The sequence below is a fragment of the Podarcis tiliguerta genome, assembly GCF_965153285.1.
Source record: "Podarcis tiliguerta genome assembly, chromosome: Z".
Taxonomy (NCBI): Eukaryota; Metazoa; Chordata; class Lepidosauria; order Squamata; family Lacertidae; genus Podarcis; species Podarcis tiliguerta.
This window is the reverse complement of record NC_139553.1, coordinates 16,048,961-16,059,354: the sequence shown is the minus strand read 5'-3', so window position 1 is coordinate 16,059,354 and position 10,394 is coordinate 16,048,961. Positions and strand designations below refer to the sequence as shown.

The window sequence follows — 10,394 nt, the reverse complement described above, 5'->3', positions numbered from 1 at the left end:
CTGGGGTTCTCCTCTCCTTGCTCAGGGCCCAGCTGCTCATGTGGAGGACTTTGGCCAGATTCAGCAACAGATTCATACAGAGCCAAGTGGAACCTTCTTGGTCGCTCTGTGTCACCTGGCCCTGTTGAGCTGGTTGCTACACTTCCATCCAGAGTTGCAGCGGCCAGGAACAAGCAATCTCCAGACCACATGAACTCAGCACTCTCACCTCTGGGACTTTCCTCTGAAGAAAGATGGAAAGAGAAGAGTTTCTCTCCCTTTCTCCTAACACTGCAGGTTGTTAGGAGAACCTGAACATTAGAACATTCAGGACAGATCAAAGGAAGAACTTATTCATGCGGCACATAGTTAAACTGTGGGACTCCTTCTCACAGGAGGCAGTGGTGACCAATTTGGATAGATTGAAGAGAGGATTAGACAACTCCATGGAGGAGAGGTACCAGCCATGATGGTTGTGTTCTGCCTCCATGGTTAGAGGCAGCAATGTTCCTGAAGACCAGCTGCTGGAAGCCACAGGAGAGCCTTTGATCTTGGGTGCTGCTTGCAGGTTTCCCACAGGCATCTGGTTGGCTGTGGCAAGAAGAGGATACTGGGTTAGACTAGCCATTGGCCTGATCCATCAGGTTCTTATGTTCACTTATGTTCTTATGTTCACTGCCTCAACACACTACCTATGCAGGATGAATAGATGTGAACGAGATGGGGTCCTTCCTAGTGCTGTTTCACAAAGGCCTTTTCCCTCACTGCATTTTACTTAAGGTATCTGTATACAAAAAAATTAAATGGGAACGTGCAGATCAAGCAGATGTGCTCATAAGTAAACTGGAATTGCCTCCACCACTCTCATGGGCGTAGCCAGGATTTTTGTTGGGGGGTGGAGGACATTGTTAGGGGGGGGGACAGAATCTTAGATTTGTATTGATTGGGGGGTCAGCTGCCCCCCTGCTCCCCTTTGGCTATGCCTATGACCACTCTTATCCAGTGTCCATACCACAAAACTGTAGCAAATGGGTTGCGCCAAGCTCACAATAAAAATGATGAACCCATCATGAAAGCAGTTCAGAGCCTGAATGCTGGAAGGTTCAAAGCAGACAACAGAAGATACTTCTTCACTCAGTGCATCAGTGGCTACCATTAAACAAAAACGTGTTGAGTTCACCATTGGGTCCCCTCCTCCATGACTGAAACTCTGAGGAACAAGTCTCCTAATGCAGGAGTGGAGAGTCATTTCCACCCTGAAAGCCAGGTGCCACTTGGGGCACCTTAAAGCCAGAAGAGGGGAGGTGGAGCAGAGCAGACTTCATGGCCATGGAGGAAGTCACTGGCAGAGCATGAAAGGCAGGGAAAAGCAAACTTTCTGAGTTTCTGGTCCATGGTGTCTCCCAGATTCAGAAACTCCTTGCCAAGAATGCAGAGGAGGGGAGCCTAGGTATGCCTCTGATTGCACGCTGGACACGGTACAAAAAAACACAAAACAAAAAAACCTGAAAGGTGCTCTGGCTCTCCTGGAGATTCAAGACTGCCCCCATCACCAGGGAAAGATGGAGACTGCAGGCCAACCCTGGAAGTCTGGCAGCCTTAGTGTGGCCTGAAAGAGATGGAGGGCTGGGGAGCAAGCAGGTGTCTAGCAGGGCTGTTTGGATGCACCTCTGTCATATATTAATGATGACGTCTGCATTTGATGAAGGGGCTCCTGTCCATGATATATTATTATTATTTTAATTTCTGCATCGCAGGGGGTTGGACTAGATGATCCCTGGGGTCCCTTCCAACTCTACAGTTCTATGGTTCTAACGATAATCAGAATACTTCATTGCTACTGTTATTTAAATCATTAATCAGAAACGACTGATAAGATGCCACAAAGCTCCTCGGCAGCCCTTCACTGCCTCATCCGCCCCGCCCCTCCCTTCCAGACTTGGGATCCAACTCGCTACATTCCTCCTCTGACGCTAGCCAATCGCCACGCTTCTTCCATGACACACGCCCCGCCCGCTTCTCGCAGTCTCTTTCCGCCTCTTTCCGCAACTTTGTGGCCGGCTTGGTTGCGGAGCTCCGTTGCTCCCGGCAGGCAGCGATGATGGCGTGGAGAGGGGCGCGGGGCAGCGGGGGTTTCATGGTCCGGGCAGTGTACGTGGGGCTCACCTGCGGTGTCCTGCTGGGGCTCTTCCTCTACCCTACAGGTGAGGCAGTCTCTCCCTCTCCTCCCTCTCCCCAAAAGTGGGGCGGTAGGATCAGGACCCCTAGGGTTCAGATCTGCACTCAGGCTACAGAGGAAGCATTCTGGCACCCCAAAAAATCTTGGTTTGGTTTCAAAACGGGGGGAGATATTAAGTTGTGTATTTTTCTCTATAAACCTTAATTAATTTTTTATTTTTTAAATAAAATAAAACCATGGGTAATTGCGGAAGGTTTGTAAGTTCAGTAGTGGAGCATCTCCAGAGCTGGGAATCTCCTTTGCCTGAAACCTGGAGAGCAGCTGCTGCCTGTCAGTGCAGACAATACTAAGCTAGATGGACCAGTGGGTCTGACTCTGTATGAAGGCACCTTTCTGTGTAGCATGCTGAGTGGCCTTAGTCTAGCCCAGGGTGGTCCAACCCTCAAGGACGTTTTTGGCAGCTCTCTGCAAAATTTTATAACCCTCCCCCCGAGCTTCCCCACAGTGATAGAGCTGGGCAGGAGCGTCAAATTTTGTCCTGCCTGCCCCCCGGGAACGCAACAAGGCAGTGTGGGGCTTGTGGGTTCTGTGTCGAAGCACTTGATATTAAAATTTGGGCCACCCTTCTCTGAAGAGTTATTGGGAGCGTGTGGGGGTGGGGGTGGGGGAACCATCTGCCCCGCCCTACAGTCCCAAGAGGAAGGAATAGAGGGGGCTATAAATATAACAAATTTAAAGACGTAAGAACCTAAAAGAGGGTACAGTTTCTTTTTCTCCTTACATGCCCAGGCTGCAGTTGGTTTTCTTTATTCCGAAATAAATATACACGAGGGGACTTAATGCAGAGAGCTGGAGTTGCAAGATAGTCTGTGGGTTGGGTTGTGACTGAGGGCAGTGGGGTTAAGGGGGGAGCACTTTGCACGTGGTCAGAGGTAATACAGGTTTTCCTCTTCCTCCTCTATTTGCTTACTTTACCAAAAGACGAAAAAGGGGGATATTAAATGCACAGATGGAAAGATTTTACAGCAATGATGAAAACATGGGAATGTCCTGTCCCCCCAATATAAGTATTTGCCTGGCACTCAAAGGACAATCAGGGACGCGGGTGGCGCTGTGGTCTAAACCAGAGCCTAGGACTTGCCGATCAGAAGGTCGGTGGTTCGAATCCCCGTGACAGGGTGAGCTCCCGTTGCTCGGTCCCTGCTCCTGCCAACCTAGTAGTTCGAAAGCACTTCAAAGTGCAAGTAGATAAATAGGTACCGCTCTGGCGGGAAGGTAAACGGCATTTCCGTGCACTGCTCTGGTTCGCCAGAAGCGGCTTAGTCCTGCTGGCCACATGACCCGGAAGCTATACGCCTGCTCCCTCAGCCAATAAAGTGAGATGAGCACCACAACCCCAGAGTCGTCCGCGACTGGACCTAATGGTCAGGGGTTCCTTTACCTTTACAAAGGACAATCATGTTGGAGGTGGGGAGCCCCCATAGCAAGGCTCTGTTTGTCTCTCTTTCTGCAGCTGCTACCTGCCTTACCTTGGATAGTGGAGGCTGATCAGTGGTCCAGGGGGTGCAGGGCTGGCCAACTGGGACACTTCCAATAGGAGTGGATGCCTTGCATCTCTGGGAGCTCATTCCCAGGAGATGCTGGGTTGTTTATGGTCAGAGCCCCCAAAACAGAATCATGTACAGTACATTTTCCCCATGATAATTTCCCTTCATTTTCAGACCTGCAAAGGCAAGAAGAGCAGGGAGACCTCCTCCAGCCCCTCTTGTTCCTCGCACTGGTTCTCTGCTCCATGTCGCTGTACTTTGTTGTCTCTCTCATGGACCCAGGATACGTTGAGCATGATGAAGAGGAGAAGGTATGTCATGAGAATGGTGTTCTTCTGAGTCACTCCTTTAGCCCATCTGCCTCAGTACAGTGATACCTCAGGTTAAGAACTTAATTCGTTCTGGAGGTCCGTTCTTAACCTGAAACTGTTCTTAACCTGAGGTACCACTTTAGCTAATGGGGCCTCCTGCTGCTGCTGAGCCGCCACCACGCGATTTCTGTTCTCATCCTGAAGCAAAGTTCTTAACCAGAGGTACTACTTCCGGGTTAGTAGAGTCTGTAACCTGAAGCATCTGTAACCTGAAGTGTCTGTAGCCCAAGGTACCACTGTACTGACTGGCAGCAGCTCTCTGCAGGGTTTCAGACAGAGTTCTCCCCCGCTCCCCGCCCTCAGCACAGCCTAGAGAGCTGTTGGGGATGGAACCTAGAACCTTCCGTGGGCAAAGCTTGAGGTCTACAATGGAGCTACAACCCCGTGCCCTAAGAATGAAGTAAGATTCTAGCCCTCATTGTCCAGAATAAAGAGTGGAATTAAATAGGAATGCAGGAAGCTGCCATAAACGGAGTCACCTAGCTCATCATTGTGTACACTGATTGGCATCAATGGCTCTCCAGGGTTTGGGGCAGGGGGGTCCTCTCCCAACCCTAGCAGGAAATGCCATTGGATACATTTAAAGCACATGTCTTCTCTTCAAGAATCCTGGTTACAGTCATTTGTTGAAGGTGCTAGGAATCATAACTTTCTGTGGGGTAAACCAGAATCCTTTGGGGAATGCCATGGGCTTTAAATATGGAGTGTGTGTGACATTAAATGCTTTAGACCAGCCTTTCTCAACCTGTGGGTCCCCAGATTTTGTTGAACTACAACTCCCATCACCCCTAGCTAGCAAGGCCAAAGCTCAGGGATGATGGGAGTTGTGGTCCAACAACATCTGGGGACCCACAGGTTGAGAACCGCTGCTTTAGACACTCCTCCATTCCAATCTCTAAATGCTTATATTCTTTTTTCCCTTTTCCTTCATCTGGACTCTTTTTTATTTTTTTGTTTCTGGTAGGAACCGGTAAGCGATGAGAAGGAAGCAATGAACTCCCAGGAATCTCTAAACCTCCAGCTCCGGCGCTGTGGCTACTGCTTGCTGAAGGTAGATATTCCTTTAAAAATAGTCTTTTTCAAATCTAAAAGCCAATCATACAAACTCTTCCATTGTGGCCTGGCTGGTTTATTTTGAAATTTAAAAATTTCCTTCTGCCATTTCTGATTTAAACAGAGAGGGCTGATTCTCTCCCTGTTTCCTGGCTTCCTCTATAGCATTTTATTCCATAATGAAAGATCCTTTCTCACAGCCAGGAGTGTTATTTTTACCCTTATCAGTACTATGTCAAGGACACTCCACTCAGCTCAACAGAAGAAAAACAGTACCTCCCGCCTACTCCCTCCCGCTCTCCCACATTTCTCACACTTAGGTTTTTGCAATTATATATTCAGATCTTTACAACCATCAACATCAAAATAAAAAAAGTTTTAATGTCCAGAGCAGTAGATTAATATTGTTACTTTTATTTTGAGTTCTGTTTAGTCCAATATTAACAATAAATAATCCTCTTCTTTTAATCTTAATTTTTGACCAGCTGGTGCCTTTTAGTGAAATAATGCGCAATTATAATTCCCTTGGGTAAGAGGTCTTCAACAGTTACGGTAAATAAATGGGTGTATCCCTGTTCCAGTCAGTCCCAGATCTCTCTTTTAAGGTTGCCCCCAGCTGCTGCTGAAAGGAACATCTGAAGACCTCCCACCATTCATCATTGCATATTGCATCCATCTCAGTCTGCTAAGGCCTTATTTGGACGAAAATTCCTGATCCTAATGCCAGACCCTCAGCCCAGCTAAGCTCAGTACTATTGACACACCACCAGCAGCTCTTCAAGGTTTCAAGCCTAGTGGGCTTTCCCAAGCCCCTACCTGGAGATGATTATTTATTTAAATTAAATATATCAGGGTAGTTCACAACATAGAAATGCAATATAAAAACACAAAATACATGCTAAAAACATTAACAACCCCCCCAAAAAAACCAACCCCCCCTCAACACATTCAAAATGGATATTAGATGTTAATCAGCCAAAGGCCTGGTTAAAGAGAAACATATTCACCTGGTGTCCAAGAATATGTAATGAAGGCACCAGACGAGCTTCCTTGGGGAGAGCATTCTGCAAGCAAGGAACCTCCACTGAAAAAGGCCTGTTCTTGTGTTGTCATCCTCTGGACCTCTCATGGAGGAGGCACACAAAGAAGGGCCTCAGAGGATGATCTCAGGGTCTGGGTATGGAGAGAGGTGGTCCTTGACATATTGTGGCTCTGAGACATTTAAGTCAAAACCAGCACACTGAATTGGGCTGGGAAACTAATTAGCAGCCAGTGCAGTTGAGCCATGATCGGTGTAATATGCTCACACCGTCTTGCCCTGGTGGGCAACCTGGCCACCAAATTCTGCACCAGCTGAAGTTTGTGAACCATCTTCAGAGGCAGCTCTATGTATAATGCAGGGGGCTGAACCTGGGACCTTCTGCATGCAAGGTAGATGCTCTGCTGCTGAGCTGTGTATCTTTCCTAAATATGAACTAATATCCCAGTCACATAGCTGTCAACCTTCCCTTTTTTGTGGGAATTTCCCTTATTCCAGCACTGCTTCCCGCTGCTATCCTGGATTGTTGGATATCCCAAAGACTGTCCCCGGGACAGGTGAGGCTGCTGATCCCTTATCTTCAAATCTGAAAGTTGACAGCTATGCAGTCCCAATGGTTCTGAAATAAAGGATAGCTTACATAGGGATATAGTGAGCTGCCTTCTTTTGAAGACTGACCATAGCTCAGTCTTGTGTTCATTGTCCATGGTTCTCCACAGTTTCAGGCAGGGGACTTCCTTAGCATTACCTGGAGATGCCATTGGGGACTGAACCAATGGGGATCTTCTGCATGCAAAGCATGTGGTCCAGCACTGAGCCATGACCCCGTTCCCCTAAATATAAAGTAAGATCCTAGTCCTCATTGTTCAGATGAATGGGGTGCCTTAAAAAGGGACCTAGGAAGCAATGCCTTATACAGAGTTATACCCTTGGACCCATCTAGCTCAGTATTGTCAACACTGGCCAGCAGCAGCTGCCTCCTGGGTTTCAGGTGGGGTGGGTGTGGGGTGTCTTTTTCCCAGACCCTCCTGGAGTTGAAAATGTAAGGAAGCACAAAAACACATCCTGTTCTTTTCTATCTCACAGCAGCCAATGAGGGCCAGGCACTGCAAGGCGTGCCGGCACTGCGTCCGGCGCTATGACCACCACTGCCCCTGGATTTACAACTGTGTTGGGGAGAGGAATCACCCATTCTTTGTCGCCTATTTGGCTGTTCAGCTTGTGGTTCTCCTGTGGGCCCTGCCAGTGGCCTGGTAAGCAAAGCTTATGGCGGGAGACCCCCAGACTTTTTTTTTTATTGGATGTGTGTGTGTGTGTTTAAAGGAAGGTGTTCAGCCCCCTTCCCCAATCTTAAAATCATAGAACCGTAAAGTTGGAAGGGATCCTGAGGGTCATCTAGTCCACCCCCTGCAGTGCAGGAATCTCAGCTAAAGCATCTCTGTCAGATGGCCATCCAACCTATGCATAAAAAGCTCCAATGAGCGAGAGTCCACCATCTCCGGAGGGAGTCCTTTCCACTGTCAAACACCTCTTACCATCAGAAAACACTTCATGATGTTTAGTCGTAATTTCCTTTCTTGTAACCAGGGATGAAAGAATAGTCATTCATCCATCCATCCATCCATCCATTCATGGGAACCTAACACAACATTAACTGACCCAGGCCACACCCCTTTCCTCAAGCCACACCCCCTCACTGCCCTGCTCCGCCCACTCATAGGACTGAGAATTCTCCCTTGATTGTCTTGAATGTCAGAGGTGTTATGTATAGGAACCTCTTGAGCTTATGGCTTAATGGAGCCTACTCTACAGAGGTACATCTGTTGCCCCGCCCACTTTGGGCCCCTGGCCATCCCAGATCCAAGGATGCATCCCCTGGACGGATGCCTGCGAGGAAATGCAGCCCTCCAGCTGGGAAAAAAGGTTCCCCACCCCTGTTGAAAGGAATGCAGCTACATCTGAAGATCTGAGGCACTTTCTAAAGGTTGTTCCAAAGTTAAGACAATATCACCTGCAAAAGCTTTGGTTTTATAATTTTGTGAATCTTGCAATAACTCTGATGTTGTTCTTTTTTTTTTCCCCTCCACCGCTAAAAAAAAAAAAAAGGTCTGGGCTTGATTTTGAGCATCCCTCATGGGCGTGGTTTCAGTATAACCTGCTCCTCCTTCTCTCCTTCCTCGTGGTTGCCGTTTTCACTTTGGTGATGACTCTGCTCCTGGGCTGCCACCTCTACCTTGCCTCCCACAACACCACCACCTGGGAGTTCATGTCCCGCCATCGCATCTCCTACCTGAGAGATTGTGAAGTGGAAAACCCCTTTGACCGGGGAATCTTCCTCAACCTCTGGCAGTTCTTCTGCGCCTGCCGCCTCATCGCCTGGGAAACCCTGTACGCCGAAGTGGGAGGCCACACCGTGTGATTGTGGGTTGGGGACTAAGAGCGAGAGAAAAAGCTGTTAGCCAGGTGGAAGCAGATGTTTGTGTATTCTGCCAGCAGCTATGGAACTGAGGGGAGAGGCCCACTTTTGCCAGTAGCTTTCCTACATATTTCAGCAAAATATGTAAAAAAATGGCCTTTCCCCATAAGCCAAGACGGAGTGAGCTGTTCTGAGGTGTGTCCTTTGAGAAAGTGAACCCCACAGACCCTGCTTTCAGACCTTGCTGCTCAAAACTGCTTTTTGGGGAGATGGGCAGGGGAGCTAGGAAGCCTGGTCTATTTAGGAGAGTGGGCTGCTGCCCAACCAGCCTCAGTCTGCCCCCCACGTGCCTTCCTTAAACCCCAGCAAGGAGTGGCTCTGCCTGTCCTTGGCTTTGGTTGCACTTATCATGGCTTCCCTGCCTTCTGACCCAATGGGCCCCAGCCACCACGCATGGACCAAGAGGAGGAGGCGGCCATATAGTGAAGACCTAAAGTCTTGTTGGGGTGGTACTTGGAGTTTAGTTTGGGGGTGGGGCAGGGTGTGCCTTCTGTCAAGGCTGGGCTCACTCTTTTTTAAAACAATGAGCTTTGTTCCCATTATTCCTCCAGCATTTCACGGTGTGCTTCAAGATGTACATCTCAGGGACTAAAGCTTTGTTTAATAATTCTTGAGGTCCTCTTGGGAGCCTCTCCTCAGGAGAAGAGTTTAAACCTGTTTCTGCTTCTTCAATAGGGGGGACAATTTTTACATGCTCCATTTTTACATTCTGTTTCTGTAATCCAATAAAATTTAACATTATTAAAAGCTTAAGCCTTGGTTCTTGCTTCTGGTCTCCCCACCTCCAATGCAACTTTCCCCCCAAAACTGTCTTCCTAATATCTCTACCTCAAGTTTGTAGACAGGTTGTTTTTTAAAAGAACAAGCCTAAATTTATCTCTCACCTGAAGATTAATTCGAGAGTTCTTAAACTGTGGCTTTCTGTTTGATGTTGGCCCTTTTTGGACCTGAATCTAGTGCATGTCATGGTGGGTTGAATTTTTCTCAACTTTTCTCAAGGAAAAAAGAAAGCTGCCTAATGATTGAGTCCAGACCATTCGTCCCCCGCCCAGTATTGTCTGCACTGACTGGCAGCAGCTCTCCAGGGTTTCAGGCAGGGGTCATTCCCAGTCCTACTGGAAGATGTTCTGCCATGGAACATAGAATTATATAACTGTAGCATTGAAAGGGACCTCAAGGGTCATCTAATCCAACCCCCTGCAATGCAGGAATCTCAACATACATGACATATGACCAGCCAACCTCTGCTTAAAAAAAAAGAAAAAATATTCCAGTCCTCATGGTAATGAATAAAGAACGGATTTAAATTCCAGAAAGAAGCTCCATACTCTGGTTCCACATTCAAAAGTTACATCATCATCACAACATTCCTTAAAAGGAGCAAAACTATTCTGACCCAGTGAGAATGAATCTGAGCTCTAGCAGGTGCCTGGAGACAAAGTTAAATCTTTGAACCTCTGCCCCTCTAAGGTAAGAGGTTGGAGATGATCCAGAGGAGTTAGGACCTTGACAAAGTGGCCAAAATCAATATCCCCACCCAATGTGGGTGCAAAGGGTGTTTTCACAGTCCTGGCAAAGATGGCATCCCAATTGATCTCTTGAGAAAAAACATAGGCTGGTAGCCAAAGCTACTCTTACTCAGGGTAGACCCAGGGAAGTCAATGGAGAGGATTATGGCCCCAATTGCACTACAGTGGTACCTCGGGTTACAAACGCCTCAGGTTACAGACTCCACTAACCCGGAAGTAGT

The 10,394-nt window shown here is 47.9% G+C and overlaps 1 protein-coding gene across 1 annotated transcript; it reads left to right on the top strand.

Annotated features, from left to right (window-relative positions):
- The first annotated feature begins 2,004 nt into the window (after nucleotides 1–2,004).
- ZDHHC12 (zDHHC palmitoyltransferase 12) lies at nucleotides 2,005–9,403 on the top strand. The gene is made up of 5 exons (XM_083424054.1): nucleotides 2,005–2,183; nucleotides 3,880–4,016; nucleotides 5,041–5,127; nucleotides 7,255–7,421; nucleotides 8,275–9,403. Exons 1-5 carry the CDS (start codon nucleotides 2,078–2,080, stop codon nucleotides 8,585–8,587), a joined length of 810 nt encoding a protein of 269 aa, XP_083280180.1. The 5' UTR covers nucleotides 2,005–2,077; the 3' UTR covers nucleotides 8,588–9,403.
- Nucleotides 9,404–10,394: the final 991 nt, after the last annotated feature.

Bases quoted from the DNA above. Each gene is read 5' to 3' on its own strand.
- ZDHHC12 (XM_083424054.1), top strand. From the start codon at position 2,078: ATGATGGCGTGGAGAGGGGCGCGGGGCAGCGGGGGTTTCATGGTCCGG. The intron at 2,184-3,879 runs GTGAGGCAGTCT...CTTCATTTTCAG, and splicing joins GCTCTTCCTCTACCCTACAG to ACCTGCAAAGGCAAGAAGAG. The intron at 4,017-5,040 runs GTATGTCATGAG...TGTTTCTGGTAG, and splicing joins AGCATGATGAAGAGGAGAAG to GAACCGGTAAGCGATGAGAA.